This window comes from Bufo bufo, chromosome 1 (genome assembly GCF_905171765.1).
Source record: "Bufo bufo chromosome 1, aBufBuf1.1, whole genome shotgun sequence".
NCBI classification, from domain to species: Eukaryota; Metazoa; Chordata; class Amphibia; order Anura; family Bufonidae; genus Bufo; species Bufo bufo.
The window spans coordinates 258,698,976-258,722,323 of NC_053389.1; the positions used below are offsets into that span (position 1 = coordinate 258,698,976).

Below are 23,348 nucleotides of genomic sequence, written 5' to 3' on the forward strand. Positions count from 1 at the left end.
GTGCAGCCATCATTGCGTTGCATAAAAATGGCTTCACAGGCAAGGATATTGTGGCTACTAAGATTGCACCTCAATCAACAATTTATAGGATCATCAAGAACTTCAAGGAGAGAGGTTCAATTCTTGTTAAGAAGGCTTCAGGGCGTCCAAGAAAGTCCAGCAAGGGCCAGGATCGTCTCCTAAAGAGGATTCAGCTGCGGGATCGGAGTGCCACCAGTGCAGAGCTTGCTCAGGAATGGCAGCAGGCAGGTGTGATCGCATCTGCACGCACAGTGAGGCGAAGACTTTTGGAAGATGGCCTAGTGTCAAGAAGGGCAGCAAAGAAGCCACTTCTCTCCAAAAAAAACATCAGATTGATCTTCTGCAGAAAGTATGGTGAATAGACTGCTGAGGACTGGGGCAAAGTCATATTCTCTGATGAAGCCTCTTTCCGATTATTTTGGGCATCTGGAGAAAGGCTTGTCCGGAGAAGAAAAGGTGAGCGCTACCATCAGTCCTGTGTCATGCTAACAGTAAAGCACCCTGAGACCATTCATGTGTGGGGTTGCTTCTCATCCAAGGGAGTGGGCTCACTCACAATTTTGCCCAAAAACACAGCCATGAATAAAGAATGGTACCAAAACACCCTCCAACAGCAACTTCTTCCAACAATCCAACAACAGTTTGGTGAAGAACAATGCATTTTTCAGCACGATGGAGCACCGTGCCATAAGGCAAAAGTGATAACTAAGTGGCTCGGGGACCAAAACGTTGACATTTTGGGTCCATGGCCTGGAAACTTCCCAGATCTTAATCCCATTGAGAACTTGTGGTCAATCCTCAAGAGGCGGGTGGACAAACAAAAACCCACTAATTCTGACAAACTGCAAGAAGTGATTATGAAAGAATGGGTTGCTATCAGTCAGGAATTGGCCCAGAAGTTGATTGAGAGCATGCCCAGTCGAATTGCAGAGGTCCTGAAAAAAAAGGGCCAACACTGCAAATACTGACTCTTTGCCATTTGCCAAATGTCATGTAATTGTCGATAAAAGCCTTTGAAACTTATGAAGTGCGTGTAATTATATTTCACTACATCACAGAAACAACTGAAACAAAGATCTAAAAGCAGTTTAGCAGCAAACTTTGTGAAAACTAATATTTGTGTCATTCTCAAAACTTTTGGCCACGACTGTACATGGTACTGCTGATCATATTGAACTCAGCCTCATTCAGGTGGTACTGAGTAGAACGGTGACGAAGTTGCAGTGTTCCAGAAAGCAACTTGGCCACCTTGGGGCTCACACATTGATAGCCTGTCCTAAATACCCAAATGATGTGTCTGTGTTTTTTGACTTCTCAATAGTTTATTCATGTGATTGTCTCATTTTGTGTTTTGCCCTCATTTAGTTAAAGGTGTTGGCCCATCTCACATATTGGTGGCATATCACTAGGATATGTCACCAATGTCAGAAAGGTGAGAGTCCCACCTCTGGGACCTGCACCTATCTCTAGAAGGGGGGCCCCCAAAACTGTATGCGCTGTGTACGTTTCATTTACTTCTGTGGGACTTCCAAAAACAGCTGAGCATACACGCTCAGCTATTTCCAGAACTCCAATACAAGTAAATGAAGAGCGCAAGCCCTGCCAACTCTCTATTTACGTTTATGGGAGTTCGGCACTCCCATAAAAGTGACTGGAGGGTGCCCACACTTGCATGTTGCGCCCTCATTCGCATTGGGGGCCCTGTTCTAGAGATAGTTTCAAGTCTCAGAGGCGGGACCTGCATCTATCTGACATTGGTGGCATATCCTTAGTTTTTAATTGCTTATGTATTAATTTGTTTGTTCTAGGGAAAGAGGGGGAATTTGAATCTTTAAATATTTTTGTTATATATATATTTTTTTTTTATTACATTTTTTTACATGACTAGAACACACAATCATTGGATTGCATCTTGTATTTTGTCATGCATATCTGTGCATTATAGAATACTGAATTCAGTATATTCCAGTTCAGTTCTGCCACCTACAGGCCTGCATTGGAATACCATGTACATGGTTAGGCCTATTACTAGTACTGGGCTCCTTCCCCAGGACTCTGCTGTGTAAAACGGCGGCTATGGCACCTGCTGCACTTGCGAGCAGACGTCTTCTGCCGTACATGTATGTTGGAGGTTCAGAAAGGGTTAAAGAACTTTTTAATTTATTAAGCCCTAATATTAAGACCACTGACAGATGAAGTGAATAAAACTGATTATCTTGGCATTGTCTCCTATTAAATGGTGTTATGTATTAAGCAGGAAGTGATCAGTCAGTTTTTAAAGTTGATGTGCTGAACGCAGAAAAAATGGGAAAGCATAAGAATATGAGCCGGGACAAATTGTGATGGCTTGACACCAACTTAACAAAAGGGGTCCAAGGAAGGGCCGCCGATGAACTGACAACAGGGTCGCAAGCCCCCAAAGCTCATTAATGTACATGGGAATGTAACTGTGGGACAACTATAGCACAATTTGCTGAAAATGGTACTGCTTGCTATGATAGAAAGGTGTCATAACACACTGTGCATCACAACTGGCTGCATGTGGAGCTGTGTAGGCGCAGACCTGTCAGATTACTTCTTTCGACCCCTGTCTACCACCAAAAGTGCCTACAATGGGCATGTGTGCATCATAGCTGGACTGGGGAGCAGTGGAGGGTGACCTTGTCAGCTCAATAGTGTTTTATTGTACATCATGTGGACAACCAGGTAGGTGTGCATCGCTTACCTAGGGAAGAGATGGCACCAGGATATGTGAAGGACTATGTGAAGAATGCAAACCAATGTTACTTTGACACGTAAACATTGTTGCCTATCAAGTGCTCCCGTACATGTCAAGTAGTATAGTGGCAGTTGCCTCAAAAATTGTTCAGGAATGGTTTTAGGAACATAAATACTCCAGATTTTAATCTGATCAAGCATTCTTAGGAAGAGCTTTAAAAACAAGTCAGATCCGTTGAGGCACCACCTTGCAACTTAAAGGGTTTGTGCACATGATTGGACCCTGGGCAAAAATTTACTTGGGCCCCCTGGATCCCTCCTTCCCACACCTTAGCAGGCAATCACGCCCTCCACCACAACACACACACAAAAAATCCACACATCTGGTAGAGTACAGTGAATGACTGTAAATACTTCCAGTTCTGAAGACTCCAGCGGCTCAGGATCAGTGCTCTGGGCAGCTGGGCTCAGGCTGGAAGTGGGCACTGCTCTGCAGGAAGGAGACCAGGGCTCGGCTCACCCTAGTGTTATAGTGCACCCCAGCACCCCACAGTATGCAGTATAGCACCCTATAGTATACAGCAACCCACAGTATGCAGTATAGCACCCTATAGTATACAGCACCACACAGTATGCAGTATAGCACCCCACACTATACAGTACCCAACAGTATATAGTAGAGCAGTATAGCAGCCCACAGTATACAGCACCCCACAGTATACAACACCTCACAGTATACAGTAGAGCAGTATAGCACCCCAAACTATACACGATACAGCACCCCACACTATACAGCCCCCCACACTATACAGTACAGCAGTATAGCACTCCACAATATACAGCCCCCCACAGTATACAGTACAGCAGTATAGCACTCCACAATATACAGCACCCACAGTATACAGCCCCCCACACTATACAGTACAGCAGTATAGCACTCCACAATATACAGCACCCACAGTATACAGTACAGCAGTAAAGCACTCCACAATATACAGCACCCACAGTATACAGCCCCCTACACTATACAGTACAGCAGTATAGCACTCCACAATATACAGCACCTACAGTATACAGCCCCCCACACTATACAGTACAGCAGTATAGAACTCCACAATATACAGCACCTACAGTATACAACCCCCCACACTATACAGTACAGCAGTATAGCACTCCACAATATACAGCACCCACACTCTACAGCCCCCCCCACAGTATACAGGCCCCCACAGTATACAGCACCCCACATACAGTAGTTTACAGTATATTAGCATAACAGCCCCTGTCACCTTTTTCTGATGTAATCTTCACAAAAAAAGCTCCACAGTTAAGGCAAACTTCTCCTGCAACACTCCTGGTAGGACCTTGATGACCTCATAGCCATGTGACCAGTAATATTGCTAGGTTACTGATCACATGGTGATGATGTCATCTAAGGTCCTATAGAATCACAGCTCTTCACAGTAAGCTGCCTGGAGTGCCGACAGGCATGGCATGACAGCACCCCCTGTGTAGCTGACAGCCTGACACCCGGGGCAGTGGCTAGCAGGGCTCAAGAGGCAGCTGCCTTGGGCCCCCCAGGAGCAACTGGGCCCGGTGCAGCTGCCCCTTTTGCCCCTTGTTAAAGACGGCCCTGTCCCTCGTGCTCCTAGGTTGTCAAACTTTGATTTTGATGCTGTTCCAACAGTCACCTTGCGTGACTCAAGGGGAGCAGCAATTGGCTGCAGCGGTGTCAAAACGCTTCCATTTCCAAGGTCTGCCCAAGAGGGAGGATTTCCAACTGCCCCCAAAGGTGCACAACCACTTTAAAGAATCTGCTGCTAATGTCTTGGTGATAGATACAACAGGACACCTTCTGAGTCCCTGTGCTCTGATTCGTTAATGCTGTTTGGCAGCACAAGTTGGCGAGCTGCAAAATATTAACGTTATGACAGTTCAGTGTAGACACATTAATACATTAATGACCTTCTTTTCTTCTCACCTTTGTTGATTTTGTTTGATGTCTATAGCATTTTTACAGCATGTTTAGCTAGAAGTTCTATACTGAACTATCCTTTTATTTTGCAAAAACATAAATTGCAACTTTCCATATTTTTAGTATGGCAGATTGTTCGAGCTTTGTCATCCAATCCATAAAAAATATCAACTGGCTGTTACCAAAGTGTTTGGCAAATATATGAATGCCATTGTCGTGTCTGGTGAGAAGGTGGCGAGGGACTGCATCCGGTTTCTTAAGGAGGAAAGGGCAGAGCCAGAGACCTTCCTTTCCTTGGACTACCTGGAAGTAAGTGTTCCTATGCATAAAACACCATTAATAGGATTACAGCAGTGTTCCAGCAGAGGTTCTGTCTCTATTTACAGATAAAGCCGATCAATGAAAAACTACGAGAAATAAAAGGTGCAAAAATGATGATCGATGTGGTGCAGTGTTCCAGTGCTTCACTAAAAAAAGTCATTCAGTTTGTGTGTGGCAATGGCTTGGTGTGTGAGACAGTAAAGGAGGCAAAACACATTGCATTCGATGGATCCCTAAGACTTAAAGTAAGCTTTCAGCGTATGCTTTATACCTCACTGAGGTGTCTGTTTTTCATGTAAATGCAAAAATCCCTCAACCCTCATTCAGCTTTGTCACCAATGGAGAATTACGGCACTTACAGTATGGCAACACAAAAATAAATGATTTTCCCTGTTTTTATTGTGCAAAAATAGCAAAACAAAATAGATATGGAATTTGGTATAGCTGTATACTGACTAATAGAGCACAGTCAAAGTGCAATATATATTGTACACTGAACAACATAAAAGTGAAACCCCAAAAAACCAATGGAGGAATTGCTGTTTTCTCGCTCGTATCATTGGGGGACACAGGACCGTGGGCATAGCTGCTGCTGCCACTGGGAGGCGACACTACTAGGCTAAAAAGTGTTAGCTCCTCCTCTGCCGGCTATACCCCCTCCAGCCAGGAGAGAGCATATCAGTTTTTAGCTTAGTGTCGTAGGAGGCAGACCTCCCTGCTTGCAGGGCAGCTTCCTTTTGTTATTTTTTCTTTTTTGTTTTATCTTTTTCCCTTTTTAGGTAGGGGAAACAGAGGCGCCTAAACCCCTCTGTCTACCCCGGGAGCTAGATCGGTGTCGGATTCCCTCACCGCTGGACCTCCCCCAAGAAGCAAAAGTGGACCAGGGCAGCCCAGCTCCCCTGCTTCCCGCCAGCCAAAGGGTTACCTGGTCCACTCAGGACCAGTGGAAGAAGCCATTCTTCAGGCCTCAACCAGCCTGGCGCCCGTGGACACAGCCTGCCTGTCCCTCGTCCGGCAAGCAGTCCTCCACATGAAGATGCGCCCCCACCCTCTCGGGTGGGGGGGTCGCTTACTCCTTTTTCAGGAAGTGTGCCGGGCCCACATCTCCGAAGTGTGGGCACTCGATATCGTAACCTTGGGTTACAAGATCGAGTTTGCGTCCCTTCCTCCGCAACGTTTCTTTCCCTCTCAACCACCCAGGGATCCAGGTTGGGCTGTCACCTTTTTCCAGGCAATTCAATCCCTCCTCGTACGGGGGGGTAATTTCCTCGGACGGAGCAATTTTTTCTGGGTTTTATTTAAACCTTTTTGTAGTCCGCAAGAAAGACGGGTAAGTTCGCCCGGTTCTGAACCGGTTCAACTGGGTTCAACACTTCAGAATAGAATCCCTTCGCTCCATCATTGCTTCACTGGACCGAGGCAAATTTCTCTCTTCTATAGATATTCGGGACGCGTACTAGTGGTGTCGGGTGGGGGGGTCGCTTACTCCTTTTTCAGGAAGTGTGCCGGGCCCACATCTCCGAAGTGTGGGCACTCGATATCGTAACCTTGGGTTACAAGATCGAGTTTGCGTCCCTTCCTCCGCAACGTTTCTTTCCCTCTCAACCACCCAGGGATCCAGGTCGGGCTGTCACCTTTTTCCAGGCAATTCAATCCCTCCTCGTACGGGGGGTAATTTCCTCGGACGGAGCAATTTTTTCTGGGTTTTATTTAAACCTTTTTGTCGTCCGCAAGAAAGACGGGTAAGTTCGCCCGGTTCTGAACCGGTTCAACACTTCAGAATGGAATCCCTTCGCTCCATCATTGCTTCACTGGACCGAGGCAAATTTCTCTCTTCTATAGATATTCGGGACGCGTACTTGCACGTCCCTATATTCCTCGGCACATCAGTGCTTCCTCCGCCTTGCAGTGAGGCCCCATCACTACCAGTTCGTAGCCCTTCCCTTTGGCCTGGCGACGGCTCCGCGAGTCTTTACAAAAGTACTCACTACTCTCCTGGCACTTCTTCGTACCAGGGGCATTACCCTGATTCCTTATCTGGACGACATTCTGGTCAAAGCGGCGACCTTCGGTCAGAGCTAGGACAGCTTGCGTATCACTCAGGATACCCTGGCGCGGTTTGGGTGGTTGGTGAACTTCCAAAAATCTTCTCTGCGTCCTACCAGATGGATTACCTTTCTAGGCATGATCCTCGATACGGCCGCGGCGTTGGTGATCCTCCCTCTGGACAAGCGGCTGGCCCTTCATCGGTCAATCTGCCTTCTCCTCCGGCGCAGGTACCCTTCAATTCGGTTTAGCATGAAGGTATTGGGTGCAATGGTCACTTCAGCGGACAATCTTGTTGTCGTCGGACAAGTGACCGGATTCCCTGGACCGCCACATCGTCCTACCCCCAGGGGTGCGTTCGGCACTCAGGTTGTGGCCTTCGACCCCAACCTTGGAGTCGGGGAAATATTTTCTCCTGATCTCATGGACGGTCATCACCACCGATGCCAGTCTGCAAGGTTGGGGCGGAGACTTCCGCCCCGGACAGTCCAAGGTGTATGGTCTCAGTCGGAGTCCAAACTGCCCATCAACATACTGGAACTCCGGGCCATTCATCTGTCCCTTTTACATTGGGCCCCTCTCCTGAAGGGCCGGCCGATCCGGGTACAGTCAGACAACGCCACGGCTGTGGCTTATATCAATCATCATGGAGGAACCCGCAGTCAAGTAGTGATGGCTGAGTCAGCCAAGATCCTGCGGTGGGCAAAGACTCATGTGCCAGCTCTTTCGGCGGTCTACATTCCGGGAGTGGAGAATTGGACGGCGGATTTCCTCAGTCGAACGACGGTGGACCCGGAGGAGTGGTCTCTGCACCCGGAGGTGTTCCAAGTGATCTGTCTCCGGTGGGGCCAACCAGAGGTGGACCTGATGGCATCCAGAATCAACCACAAGCTCCCCGCCTTCTTCTTTCGAACAAGAGATCCCAGGGCACGCGCAGTAGAAACGCTGGTGGCACTATGGGACGGGTTCTCCCTGGTGTACCTGTTTCCGCCTCTCCCTCTCCCGCCCTGAGTCTTACACAGAATCAAGATTGAGGGCATCCAAACGATCCTCATAGCTCCGGATTGGCTTCGTCGTGCGTGGTACTCAGACATCGTTCGTCTCCTAGGAGACACACTGTGGCTCCTCCCGCTCAGGCCCGATCTTCTCTTTCAGGCAGGGGCGTACCTAGAGCATTTGGCACCCGGGGCGAACCCTTTGTTTGGCACCCCCCCCCCCATCCCCCCCCCCCCCCCCCCCCCCCCCCCCCCCCACCAAGAAAGTTAAGAAAACATGCACAAACTTTTTTCAATGTTTTCAACAATAATAATTTTAAAAATAAAACCCCTTAATAAAATAAACCTCTGCACACACCCTTAACGAAATAAACCCATTAACCCCCCTTAATAAAACCCATTAACCACCCCTTAATAGACCCCTTAACCCTTCCTTAATAAAATAAAAACCTGCACCCCCTTAAACCCCAGTATAATAAACATTGGTGACGCAGTGCGCCCCCCCTCCCTAGTATAATAAACATATAAACATTGGTGGTGCAGTGCGCCCCCCCAACACCCTAGTATAATAAACATTGGTGGCGCAGTGTGCCCCCCCAACATAATAAACATTGGTGGGCAGTGCGCCCCCCCTCCCTAGCATAATAAACATATAAACATTGGTGGTGCAGTGCGCCCCCCCCCCCCCCAACACCCCAGTATAATAAACATTGGTGGCGCAGTGTGCCCCCCCAACATAATAAACATTGGTGGCGCAGTGTGCCCCCCCCCAACATAATAAACATTGGTGGCGCAGTGTGCCCCCCCAACATAATAAACATTGGTGGGCAGTGCGCCCCCCCTCCCTAGCATAATAAACATATAAACATTGGTGGTGCAGTGCCCCCCCCCCCAACACCCCAGTATAATAAACATTGGTGGCATAGTGCGCCTCCCCCCCCAACATAATAAACATTGGTGGGCAGTGCCAATGAGGGTTAAAAAAATAAATAAAAATTAACTCACCACCTCCAATTGATCACGTAGCAGCCGGTCTCATGTACTTTCTTCAGGACGCAGGACCTGTGGTGATGTCACTGAGCTCATCACATGATCCATCACCATGGTAATGGACCATGTGATAGAGGCTGGAGCTCAGTGACGTCACCACAGGTCCTGAAGAAATTACAAGGAGACCGGCAGCAGCTACGCGATCAATTGGAGGAGGTGAGTTAATTTTTTATTTTTTAACCCTCATTGCCACTGCCCACCAATGTTTATTATACTGGGGGGGGGGGCGCACTCAATGTTTATTATACTGGGGGGGGGGGGCGCCGCACTCAATGTTTATTATACTGGGGGGGGGGGGGCGCCGCAATCAATGTTTATTATACTGGGGGGGGGGGGGGGGGCGCACTCAATGTTTATTATACTGGGGGGGGGCACTCTGAAGATAACTGAGCTGTTAATACAAATACAGGAGGCGGGTGCTGGAATCACATAGCCTGCACCCGACCTCTATGACAGGGAGCGGCACCTGAGCGGTTAACTGCAGCTGATCGCAGCTCCCTGTCATAGAGGTCGGGTGCAGGCTATGTGATTCCAGCACCCGCCTCCTGTATTTGTATTAACAGCTCAGTTATCTTCATTGGTGGCGCAGTGGCCACAGCCCCTCCCCCGGCCCTGTCCCTCTTCTTATTGGCCGCGGCGGCAGCAGCACAGGGGGAGGGAGAGACCATCTGGAGCCCTGCCCCTATCACAGCGCCACGCCTGGGCCGGCCCACTCGCCACATTTTTTTTTTTTTTTTTTTTTTTATCCTCAGTCGCGGCTGGCACCCCCCTTGTGAGTGGCACCCGGGGCGGGCCGCCCCCCCCCGCCCCCCCCTTGGTACGCCACTGCTTTCAGGGTCCTGTCTTCCACCAGCATTTAGAGTCGCTACGTTTGACGGCATGTCTGTTGAAACCGCCATTCTGAAGCAACGAGGTTTCTCGGGACAGGATCATCTGCACTATGATTAAAGCCAGAAAAACGGTGTCGTCCAGGATTTATTACAGGTCTTGCAGGCAGCGGTGTCTTGAGCTTCCGCGAGGCAGTTTCCATGGGGGGGTGTTCTTCCCGCCCCATTGACTGCTTTGGAACGTCCCACGGTCCTGTGTCCCCAATGATATGAGCGAGAAAACTAGATTTTTGTGAACTCACCTGTAAAATCTCTTTCTCGCTTAGTTCATTGGGGGGACACAGCTCCCACCCATTGTTTTCCATTATGGCCGCAGGTGCTGGCGGTTTGTTTGCCAGTGAAGTCCTCAGTTTGGTTCGGCCCTTCCGGCATTACTTGTGTTCTGGTTGCTTTTATGTATGTTTTTTTTTTCTCCTACTCCTACTGCTTGGGCACAAACTGTTATGCTCTCTCATGGCTGGAGGGGGTATAGCCGGCGAGGAGGAGCTAACACTTTTTAGCCTAGTGTCGCCTCCTAGTGGCAGCAGAAGCTATACCCACGGTCCTGTGTCCCCCAATGAACTAATCGAGAAAGAGATTTTACAGGTGAGTTCACAAAAATCTCGTTTTTTATCCAATCCGCCCAACAAATTCTTATATATCTTTCAATACATTAGATGTACACCACTTATGCCAAACATGGGTCATGGGACCCCAGTTGTATTAATAAGTGGGGTTCTCCCACTAGAATTTTTTTGCTTTTATTTCCACATCAAAGAAAAATACTAAAAAAATACCAAAAGTAACCCCATCCAAACCTCTTGCACCCAGATTGAATCAAGACAAGGGGCAATGAAACACATAAAAGCTTTGCAAATAAAATACTGTGACCACACATAAAAGCTTTGCAAATAAAATACTGTGACCGAACTGTATGATGTATTTCATAGATATAAAGGGGGTAATTTGTTATCTTTTTTTTATGCCACTTTTAGGCTTATCTATTTCACATATTTTGTCACAAAGGTGTTTTACATCTAAATCTGCAACTTTTCCCTGAATGGCGAAAAAAGGGGACGGGGAAGAGGGCGGGCCGGAACGCCCGTCTCATTCATCGTTTTCCTCAGTTTTTGGCGTGGAACCTGATCTTAATCTACTCCAGCAAGGGAGCTGGCGTAGATTAAAGCATGTCAAACATCGCTGGTGGTAGGGCACAGGGGTTAAGACCAGCACATCAATCGTTGGTCTTAATAAATGTCCCCCAGATTGTTAATTTAATGTTGAAACGTGCAGTATAAGGCTACTTTCACACTTGCCTTAGGAGCGGATCCGTCTGGTGTCTGCACAGACGGATCCGCTCCTATAATGCAAACGCTTGCATCCGTTCAGAACGGATCCGTCTGCATAACTGTTTATTTCAGATCTGATTTTTCACTTCGGAAAACTCAGATCCGACAGTATATTCTAAACACAGAAGCGTTCCCATTGTGATGGGGACACTTCAAGTTAGAATATACTGAGAACTGTGTACATGACTGCCCCCTGCTGCCTGGCAGATGCTGCCAGGGGGCAGACCCCCCCCCCCCTCCTGTATTTAACTTATTGGTGGCCAGTGCGGCCCCCCCTCCCTCCCCAGTATTAAATATGACCAGTGCGGCCTCCCCCTCCCTCTATATTCATTGGTGGCCAGTGCGGATTCCAAGTATTGTGACCATAGGGACTCCTGACTTTACATTGAAAGTCAATGGGGGACAGATCCGTTTGAAATTGCACCATATTGTGTCAACGTCAAACGGATCCGTCCCTATTGACTTGCATTGTAAGTCTGGACGGATCCGTTTGGCTCCGCACGGCCAGGCGGACATGAAAAGGCTGCAAGCTGCGTTCGGGTGTCCGCCTGCTGAGCGGAACGGAGGCCAAACGGTGCCATTGGGGCAGTACGGATCCGTTCGGGGCCGCTTGTGGGAGCCTTCAAACGGAACTCACAAGCGGAGCCCCGAAACGCTAGTGTGAAAGTAGCCTAAGCCCTTTAAATGGTGGTTTATCTTGCAGACGGTTTCCCTAGATGGAACTTTATTCATGAAATCTGGTGTGATATCTGGAGGTTCATGTGATTTACGATTTAAAGCTAAACGCTGGGATGAGAAAGAGATAAATGAATTAAAGGAAAAGAAAGATTCTCTGATGAGTGAACTGAAGGTAAGTGAACTCCGTTATTGTTCTTATTCTTATTGTTGCTATGTTTATTGCTTTTGATGCTATTTTTTTCTTTTAATTTAGGAACTAATGAAGATAAGGAGGAAGGAGAGCGATTTAAAACAACTTAATGCACAGATACAGGGAACACAGACCCGTCTCAAATATTCCCAGAGCGAGTTAGAAGTCATTAAAAAGAAACATCTCGGCAACTGCTTCGCAGTAATAAAACACTACATTATTTTAGTTGTCTGTAACAATGATGCCTAAATAAAGGGAACTAAGGGTACTTTCACACTTCCAGCAGAGGATTCCGTCAGGCAGTTTCGTCGCCGGAACTGCCTGCCGGATCCGGCAATACGGACGCAAACTGATGGCATTTGTTCGACGGATCCGGATGCGGATCCGTCTGACAAATGCATTGAAATACCGGATCCGTCTCTCCGGAAAAACTGAACACTTAATGCCGGCACTAATACACTTCAATGTAAATTAATGCTGGATCCGGCAAGTGATCAGTATTTTTGGCCGGAGAGAAAACTGCAGCATGCTGCAGTATTTTCTCCGTCCAAAAACGTAAAAAGGGGTGAACTGATGCATCCTGAATTGATTGCTCTCCATTCAGAATGCATTAGGATAAAACTGATCAGTTTTTCTTCCGGTATTGAGCTCCTGTGACGGAACTCAATACCGGAAAACAAAAATGCTAGTGTGAAAGAACCCTCAATGTGGTTTCCAGGATTAAAATAAGGATCAGATTTTTTACCCCCCAGAAACAGTTCTACACTTGTCTATGGGCAGTGCATTGTATTATAGCGAACGAGGGCTGAAAAGCCAGATAGCCCATGACATGACTGGCGCTGTTCATGGACAAATGTAGAGCCATTTTCCTGGACAGCCCTTTTAAAAGAGAACCTGTCATCTCCAGATAGGGCAACTTGAGATAGTGACAGGTCTGCTGTATATCACAAAATATATCATGACAGTCCTCCTGAACATCGAGGCGGGATCAGGTTCACTTGCAAATACTTTGTCACAGAGAAGCTGACTGCAAGCCATGATAATACTGCAATTTTGCAGCAAAACCATAGGTGATTCTGTATCACCATGGAGCTGTATCCACCTTTGCGAAAAAAAAATTGTATTTAATGCACAGAAAATGAAGCTTCTTTGCAGTAGGTTTTGATTTAAAATTTCTTGCTATTTTGTTTCTACAGGCCCTAAGCAGACTGTGTTTCCATGGTAACAGACGACAAAGAAACCCTTTGTAGTCGGATGCGGTAGTCACACTCCCATCTATCTGAGCACTTCTGACTCACTTAGCAAATGTATGTTAGCACAAAGTAAGGGACTGTTGCCATGAAGACGCAGGTCTGCAGAGAAGCTGTAAAAACGAAACATAAAGTAAGTTGATAAATTTTTTATTTTAGATGCTCTGATACAAATAAAAAAATGGCTGCAAGGGTGGACATAATTAGTTTTGTTATACACATTTATTGTCACTTCCAGTAGAAGAGGAGGAATGTTTTTCCAACCAACCATGCAGAGCCGATATAGCGTGAATTATTGTTCATGGTCTTATGTACACATACCGCATTTGTGCATTTTTTAGTTTATGATTTATCACAAGATTCTCCAGAATGTTTTATTTCTTCTAAGAAATTACTTTTCTTTTTCTTATCCAGGAAAAATCTAGGCTAGAAAGTGAGTACTCAAACATCGCTTCTCAGATGACAATGTTAAACGAGGAACTTGAAAGGAGAAGAATGGAAATCGAAGAACGTCAAGAACAATTGAATAAGGTTAACAAATGTTTTTGCATTGTTATATCTACTAGATTAGATCATTTAGAAGCTTTTTGAAATAGGAGAAAGCAAGTACTATTGAAGAAGTAGTATGAGGAATGCATACAATCTAGACAAGATTGGCTTCATATTGTCTGCTGACAGGTATTTTTCCAGTATTGCAGGAGTAAAAGTACAGAATACATGGTCATATTGTAATTCAGTTTTCTCGTGAATGGCATTGGGGGACACAGCACCATGGGTATATGCCCAGCTGACACTAGAAAAGGAAAGTGTTGGCTCCACCCAGATGGGCTATACCCTCTGCACAGTCACTTAACTAACTAGTTTTAGTCTAGTGTCCGTAGGAGGCAGACATGACCTGCTCTGTTTTTTTTTTTGCAGATCTTGCTGTTTTTTGTTTTTTCTTTTTATTATATTTTATTCTTTTTTCTTCTCTTCTGCAGGTCTCAAGCCTGCTGCTGGATGGGGCTCCATCGTGGATATCCACTTTAGTTGCACCCCCTCCAGGCGCGTACTCTGAGTACCTCGCCGGTCACCCAGTCCCCCATTACTGCATCCGGAGTGGCATGCTTGCAATCCCACATCTGTGCGAATTTGCCGAAGGGGTGACCCTGCAGCTCCTGAAGATGCCGGGCGGTGAGTATTCTCCCCTGCGTCCCTGTCCCATGGGGTTTAGGGTTAGTTCCCCTTCTTTTGGTCTGGGGGTGGGAGTCACTTATTCAGGGGGCCTGTCCTGTAGGTTCCCCTGTCCCCTTTCCCCCCATGTTTCTCCTGGGGGGGGGGAGTCAACTCTCCACACTGGAGGGGGGGGGGGGCCTTGTTCCCCCCTCATGATTAGCCTCTCATCCCTGGCCACCTATGCCTCTCGGGCCCCTGGTGCTCCATTTCCCTGGCCCTCTTCTACTTTAGTCCCCGGCTTCTACCTGGGACTGGGCCGCATCTTCCCTGTCCTCCGGCCTCTTGTGCTCTGTTTGCCCCGCTTTTTCCCTCCTTGAGCGTCGCTTCTCCCCAGGAGCCCTCCTCATCTGTTTTTTCCTTCCGGAGGGCCCTCGGTCTCCCGCAGTTCCGTCCCGTCGACAGCGCTCCGCTCCATTAATCAAGGCCCCAGCTTTTTCTTCGCCTAGGCCGCATCCTTCAGCCCGTCAAGAGTTCGGACGTCCTCTTTCCCTTTTTCGAGGAGTACATTACTATGTGGTCTGTCCCTCCTCAGGTAGATCCACAAGTGACCCGACTTGCTAAGACCACCATCCTTCTTTTGGCCGACGCGGCCTCCTTGTCTAATCCTTTGGACAAGAAGATAGACTCATTGTCCAAATCTGCATTCGTCACAGCGGGTTCCTTTATCCGTCCCACCTTTGCTGTGTCATGGGTGGCTAAGGCCTGTGTGGTATGGGCCAAACAGCTTGTTCGGTCCTTACTCCCGGATTCTACTCAGGGGGAGCTCCATCTCCTTGCTTCTCATCTTCTCCAGGCATCCTTGTATCTTTGTGATGCTTCCCTGGAATCGGCACGCCGCTCTAGCAGGGCGGCTGCCAACTCTGTGGCCATCCGCCGCACTGTTAGGTTTCGTGCCTCGGCAGCGGATGCCGCCTCCAAAAAGACGCTCATATCTCTCCCTTTCCTGGGTGGTAGGCTTTTCGGGAAACGTTTGGAGGAGCTTATTTCTGAGGCTATGGGTGGGAAAAGTTCCCTCCTGCCCTAGAACTGTCCCCGCCGTCGCCGTCCTATGTCTGCATCACGATCTCAGTGCTTTCGCTCCTTTCGGGATTCCTCTTTCCGTCAGGACAAAAAGACGGTTTGTCCTTCCTTTAAGGCCAAGCCCTCCTGGCACTCCCGCCCTATGCCTTCCAAACCCCAGTCTGCAAAGCAGTTATCTGCATGACGGGTTTCCCCCTCTCGAGTTGCCCCCTCGAGTGGGGGGTCGGTTGCTCCCCTTTCAGGAGCAATGGAGCGCGAGCGTAGACGACGCCTGGGTTCTGGAGGTATTTTCCTCTGGATACAAGATAGAATGCTCTGCCCTTCCCACATGTCGGTTCTTCCAGTCGCTGCCGCCCAGTTCCCCCACCCAGGCAGCTGATTTTTTCAGGCCATATATTCACTTCACGCACCAGACCTCGGAAAGTTTTCAGGGGTTTTACTCGAACCTCTTCACCATTCCCAAGAAGGACGGTTCTCTTTGCCTCATTTTGGATCTGAAGGCGCTCAATTATTTTGTCTGTGTCCGCCACTTTTGCATGGAGTCCCTCAGGTTGGTGATTGCTTCCCTCGAGGTGGGCGAGTTTCTGTCGTCCATCGACATCCGAGATGCTTATCTGCATGTCCCAATAGGTCTGTCACTTCAGGGGTACCTTCACTTCAAGGTAGGTTCTCAGCATTTTCAATTTGTGACGTTGCTCTTCAGCCTGGCGTCTGCCCCGACGGTCTTTACCAAGGTATTGGCTCCCCTTGTAGCACTTCTCCGTGCCAGGGGAGTTGCCGTAATAACCTACCTGGACGATCTTCTAATGAAGGCCCCATCCCGGGAGGACAACCTGCCCAGCCTCCACATCACCCTGTCCGTGGTGAACCACTCCAAGTCCTCCCTTGTTCCCAGCCAGAGGATGGAATTCCTAGACATGGTCCTCGACACTCGCCTTGGCCGAGTGTTCCTTCCTGAGGACAAGGTAGTGGCTCTCCAGTCAGAGGTGGCTCGCCTTAGGCTGGATATTTGCCACTTTTGAGGAATTCCTTACGCCCAATTCCACACCCTGTCCCATTAGCTCTTAATTCTTGCCCAGTGGAACAAGTCTCTGTCAGGCCTCGATCGCCCGATCCGCCTGTCCCCTCAGGTCCACCGGGATTTGCGCTGGTGGCTGAACTCGCTAACCATCTCTCTCAGCAGATCCTCCCTTCCCCCTCTGTTGGCAGGTGATCTCCACAGATGCCAGCCTGGCAGGTTGGGGGGCAGTCTTCGGGTCTCTCACTGCCCAGGGTCAGTGGTCGATACGGGAGAGCTCCCTACAGATCAATATTCTGGAGCTCAGGGCCATTTACCTAGCCCTGTCCTGTTGGACTCACCTCCTCCGCGGTCATCCTGTCTGGATTCAGACGGACAACTCCACTGCGGTGGCTTATTTAAACTACCAGGGGGGGCACCAGAAGCGCGGCAGTCCTGAAGGAAGCCTCTCGCATCCTGCGCTGGGCAGTGGGACGCGTTCCCACTTTCTCAGCTGTCTACATCCCCGGAGTCGATAATTTGGCCGCCGACTTCCTCAGTCGCCAGCGTCTCGACCCGGGCGAGTGGTCTCTCCATCCAAAGGGTGTTTCAACAGCTCTGTCAGTGTTGGGGAATCTAAGACGTGGATCTCTTCACCTCCCGTCGCTTCCGCTTTACATCGCCAGGTCTCGGTATCCTCAGGCTCTTGCGGTAGACGCCTTGCTGCTCCCGTGGTCCCAATTCAGTCTACTATATCTCTTCACTCCCCTTCCGCTTTTTCCTCTGGTACTCAAACGCCTCAAAATGAATCGGGTTCCGGCGATGTTGGTAGCTCCAGACTGGTCCCGCAGGGCGTCGTACGCAGACCTCGTCTTCCTGCTCGCTGAATCCCCGTGGCGGATACCTCTGTGTCCCGACCTCCTTTCCCAAGGTCCACTATTGCACTTGAGTTTACCTCGGCTTCATTTAACGGCGTGGCTGTTGAGACTGCGGTCCTGAGGTTCTGCAGTCTCTCTGAGTCAGTCATCCAGACTATGCTTCATGCACGTAAACCCCAGTCGGCCAGGATTTGCCATCGTACCTGGAAGGCTTATTTTGCTTGGTGTGAATCTGGCGAGGTTCACCCTCTCCTTTTTTCCATCCCTAGTATTCTTGCCTTTCTTCAGGCCGGCCTTGAGAAGGGTCTCCACCTGGCCTCCCTCAAAGGTCAGGTCTCGGCCTTGTCTGTCCTTTTCCAAAGGTCCTTGGCTTCTCATTCCCAGGTTAAGGGTCCATTCACACATCCGTGTGTGTTTTGCGGATCCACGGATCCGCAAAACACGGACAGTGGCAATGTGCGTTCCGCATTTTGCGGACCGCACATTGCCGGCACTAAGAGAAAATGCCTATTCTTGTCCGCTATTGCGGACAAGAATAGGACATGTTCTATTTTTTTTAGGATCGGAATTGCAGACCCGGAAGTGCGGGTCCGCAATTCCGATCGGGGCTGCACGTCGTGCAGCTCCATAGAAATGTATCGGTCCGCAATTCCGTTCCGCAAAATGCGGAATGGAATTGCGGATGTGTGAATGGACCCTTAGACTTTCCTTCAGGGGGTGGCTCATCACGTCCCCCCCTTCCGTTCTCCGATCGAACCCTGGGATTTGAACTTGGTCCTAGATGCCCTTCAGTCCTCTACCTTCGAGCCCTCGAAGGAGGTCTCCTTTTCTTATGTCTCTTTTAAAGTTGCGTTTTTAGTCGCAATTACTTCCATTCGCAGAGTTTCCAAGCTGGCGGCGCTCTCTTGTCGGTCCCCCTTTTTGGTTTTTCACCAGGACAAGGTTGTCCGGCACCCAGTTCCCTCCTTTCTTCCCAAGGTGGTTTCTTCCTTCCACATTAATACGGAGATTGTCCTGCCCTCATTCTGTCCCAAACCCTCTCATCGGTCTCTCCACCTTCTGGATGTGGTTCGGGCGCTCCGACTGTATCTCCAGTTAATGGAGTCCTTCCGTCGATCTGACTCTCTTTGTCGTCCCTGAGGGCTCATGTAAGGGTTTACAAGCCTCCAAAGCTACCATCTCCCATTGGATTGGGTCAACTGTCAAGGAAGCCTATGTGGCAAAAGGGTGGTGAGCCCCCCTTCCTTTTGACCGCTCACTCCACTAGCGCGGTTGGGGCATCATGGGCTGTCCGGCATATAGGCTCTGCTTTCCAGGTCTGCAAGACAGCCACCTGGGCCTCAGTTCACACCTTCTCAAGGTTTTACCATATCCATTCCTTGGCCTCTGCTGTTGCCAGTTTGGGTCGCAAGGTTCTGCAAGCAGCTGTGCGCTCGGTTCTTCACATGGCTGTTTCTTCCCACCCTCGGGTACTGCTTTGGGACGTCCCATGGTGCTGTGTCTCCCAATGCCATTCACGAGAAAAATAGATTTTTATACTTACCGTAAAATCTTTTTCTCGTTGGATGTATTGGGGGACACAGATCCCACCCTTGTTGTTTTTTTCTTCGTTCAAGTTTTCCGGGTTTCCCGGGACCCTTTGATAATGGTCCTCTTTCTGGTTTAGGACATGGCTTCACAGTTCGTCAGTTTTTTTTATGCTCCTACTGCTTTTGGACCAACTGGTTAGTTTAGTGTGCAGAGGGTATAGCCCATCTGGGTGGAGACAACACTTTTCCTTTCTAGTGTCAGCCTCCTAGTGGCAGCTGGGCATATACCCATAGTGCTGCGTCCCCCAATGCATCCAACGAGAAAAATATTTTACGGTAAGTACAAAAATTTATTTTTCCCGTCTTTACAAATTGCGTGCAAGTGACCTACATGTAGGAGGATTAATCACTATTGCTTGTAGCTGAGATGCCCATGTTAGCCAGTCTCACAAGCAGTCACATAACCATGCTCCTGGTATTAACCACATGTTCAATGTACAGGACGTCACACAAGATAATCTTGATGTGCGGGACCTCACAGATCACATGCCTGTTAACACTCTTTCACCCATTGTATTACCTATGATTGCATCTGAGCTAGCATGGCATTACCTGGTGAGCATTCAGACACATACAGGGAGTGCAGAATTATTAGGCAAGTTGTATTTTTGAGGATTAATTTTATTATTGAACAACAACCATGTTCTCAATGAACCCAAAAAACTCATTAATATCAAAGCTGAATATTTTTGGAAGTAGTTTTTAGTTTGTTTTTAGTTTTAGCTATTTTAGGGGGATATCTGTGTGTGCAGGTGACTATTACTGTGCATAATTATTAGGTAACTTAACAAAAAACAAATATATACCCATTTCAATTATTTATTTTTACCAGTGAAACCAATATAACATCTCAACATTCACAAATATACATTTCTGACATTCAAAAACAAAACAAAAACAAATCAGTGACCAATATAGCCACCTTTCTTTGCAAGGACACTCAAAAGCCTGCCATCCATGGATTCTGTCAGTGTTTTGATCTGTTCACCATCAACATTGCATGCAGCAGCAACCACAGCCTCCCAGACACCGTTCAGAGAGGTGTACTGTTTTCCCTCCTTGTAAATCTCACTTTTGATGATGGACCACAGGTTCTCAATGGGGTTCAGATCAGGTGAACAAGGAGGCCATGTCATTAGATTTTCTTCTTTTATACCCTTTCTTGCCAGCCACGCTGTGGAGTACTTGGACGCGTGTGATGGAGCATTGTCCTGCATGAAAATCATGTTTTTCTTGAAGGATGCAGACTTCTTCCTGTACCACTGCTTGAAGAAGGTGTCTTCCAGAAACTGGCAGTAGGACTGGGAGTTGAGCTTGACTCCATCCTCAACCCGAAAAGGCCCCACAAGCTCATCTTTGATGATACCAGCCCAAACCAGTACTCCACCTCCACCTTGCTGGCGTCTGAGTCGGACTGGAGCTCTCTGCCCTTTACCAATCCAGCCACGGGCCCATCCATCTGGCCCATCAAGACTCACTCTCATTTCATCAGTCCATAAAACCTTAGAAAAATCAGTCTTGAGATATTTCTTGGCCCTGTCTTGACGTTTCAGCTTGTGTGTCTTGTTCAGTGGTGGTCGTCTTTCAGCCTTTCTTACCTTGGCCATGTCTCTGAGTATTGCACACCTTGTGCTTTTGGGCACTCCAGTGATGTTGCAGCTCTGAAATATGGCCAAACTGGTGGCAAGTGGCATCTTGGCAGCTGCACGCTTGACTTTTCTCAGTTCATGGGCAGTTATTTTGCGCCTTGGTTTTTCCACACGCTTCTTGCGACCCTGTTGACTATTTTGAATGAAACGCTTGATTGTTCGATGATCACGCTTCAAAAGCTTTGCAATTTTAAGAGTGCTGCATCCCTCTGCAAGATATCTCACTATTTTTGACTTTTCTGAGCCTGTCAAGTCCTTCTTTTGACCCATTTTGCCAAAGGAAAGGAAGTTGCCTAATAATTATGCACACCTAATATAGGGTGTTGATGTCATTAGACCACACCCCTTCTCATTACAGAGATGCACATCACCTAATATGCTTAATTGGTAGTAGGCTTTCGAGCCTATACAGCTTGGAGTAAGACAACATGCATAAAGAGGATGATGTGGTCAAAATACTAATTTGCCTAATAATTCTGCACGCAGTGTACAGTCGGGTCCATAAATATTGGGACATCGACACAATTCTAAAATTTTTGGCTCTATACAGCACTACAATGGATTTGAAATGAAACAAAGAAGATGTGCTTTAACTAGAGACTGTCAGCTTTAATTTGAGGGTATTTACATCCAAATCAGGTGAACGGTGTAGGAATTACAACAGTTTGCTTCTGTGCCTCCCACTTGTTAAGGGACCAAAAGTAATGGGACATAATAATAATCATAACTCAAACTTTCACTTTTTAATACTTAGTTGCAAATCCATTGCAGTCAATTACAGCCTGAAGTCTGGAACGCATAGACATCACCAGACACTGGGTTTCATCCCTGGTGATGCTCTGCTAGGCCTCTACTGCAACTGTCTTCAGTTCCTGCTTGTTCTTGGGGCATTTTCCCTTCTGTTTTGTCTTCAGCAAGTGAATTGCATGCTCAATCGGATTCAGGTCAGGTGATTGACTTGGCCATTGCATAACATTCCACTTCTTTCCCTTAAAAACTGCGAAGCGCCGTCCAATGAGTTCTGAAGCATTTGGCTGAATATGAGCAGATAATATTGCCCGAAGCACTTCAGAATTCATCCTGCTGCTTTTATCAGCAGTCACATCATCAATAAATACAAGAGAACCAGTTCCATTGGCAGCCATACATGCCCACGCCATGACACTACCACCACCATGCTTCACTGATGAGGTGGTATGCTTAGGATCATAAACAGTTCCTTTCCTTCTCCATACTCTTCTCTTCCCATCACTCTGGTACAAGTTGATCTTGGTCTCATCTGTCCATAGGATGTTGTTCCAGAACTGTGAAGGCTTTTTTAGATGTCGTTTGGCAAACTCTAATTTGGCCTTCCTGTTTTTGAGGCTCACCAATAGTTTACATCTTGTGGTGAACCCTCTCTATTCACTCTGTTGAAGTCTTCTCTTGATTGTTGACTTTGACACAAATACACCTACCCCCTGGAGAGTGTTCTTCGATCTGGCCAACTGTTGTGAAGGGTGTTTTCTTCACCAGGGAAAGAATTCTTCGGTCATTCACCACAGTTGTTTTCCATTGTCTTCCAGGTTTTTGGTGTTGCTGAGCTCACCGGTGCGTTCCTTCTTTTTAAGAATGTTCCAAACAGTTGTTTTGGCCAAGCCTAATGGTGTATAGAGCCAAAAATGTTAGAATTGTGTCGATGTCCCAATATTTATGGACCTGACTGTATAGGCACTGTATATTTTTATTAGCTCAGAAAACCGACCACTTTAATACTCCCAGAAGTTAATATTTCATAATCCAGTGTTAATAACCTGTACTAAAAAAATCTAAATGGGTGAGAGAGGGAAAGGATTGTAGCTGAAAGAGTACTTTGACACAATGACAACTGAATGACCTAAAAGGAAAGGAGAGGTTGTTGTGGATTTTAAGTATTGCAGTATGGGTTGCTGATGATCCATCAAGAAGTTGCAGTTAAAACCTTAAAATGACTCAGAGGACCTGCAGAAAGGCAGGAGAAGACTAGCTCTGTGAAGGGGGAACATCGGAGGGAACACTTTGGACCAAAGACTTTGAGCACCCAAGTACTTCCACCAAATTTACATGTAGTACTTATTATGCATTTAATGATACTTTCTGATATATTACAGCAATATTTTATGCAAAAAAGTAGTAATTTAATGATCGACATGTATGCTGTAGATTCATATGCCAAATGTTTTATTTATTTTTGTTAAGGTGGAGGATGAAGTATTCAGAAATTTCTGTGAAGAGATTGGTGTGCTTAACATTCGGGATTATGAGGAGGAATATTTGAAGCAACACCAAGAAACTGATAAGAAGAGGTATTTTAGCTGAAATTGTATTATTGTACAGCAGGGATCACCAATGTTTTGGCACCCCAGCTGGTGTGAAACTATGACTCCCAGCGTGCACACTAGCTTGACTGTTCAGAGACCTTTGCCAGAAGTGAATGCAGCATGCTGGGAGTTATAGTTTCACCACAGCTCAAGTACCAGAGGTTGTTGACCACTGATGTACAAAGTACTATCTAGGGCAGGG

General features: G+C 47.5%; 1 protein-coding gene across 1 annotated transcript in view; it reads left to right on the top strand.

Moving 5' to 3' along the window:
• Window positions 1-23,348, top strand: part of SMC1B (structural maintenance of chromosomes 1B) — a 171,911-nt gene that overhangs the window by 93,790 nt on the left and 54,773 nt on the right. The window contains exons 10-15 of the mRNA XM_040439136.1: window positions 4,838-5,023; window positions 5,101-5,280; window positions 12,045-12,191; window positions 12,273-12,410; window positions 13,874-13,990; window positions 23,025-23,131. Of these exons, the coding sequence (XP_040295070.1) occupies window positions 4,838-5,023; window positions 5,101-5,280; window positions 12,045-12,191; window positions 12,273-12,410; window positions 13,874-13,990; window positions 23,025-23,131 (875 nt within the window). The remainder of the gene's footprint in view (window positions 1-4,837; window positions 5,024-5,100; window positions 5,281-12,044; window positions 12,192-12,272; window positions 12,411-13,873; window positions 13,991-23,024; window positions 23,132-23,348) is intronic.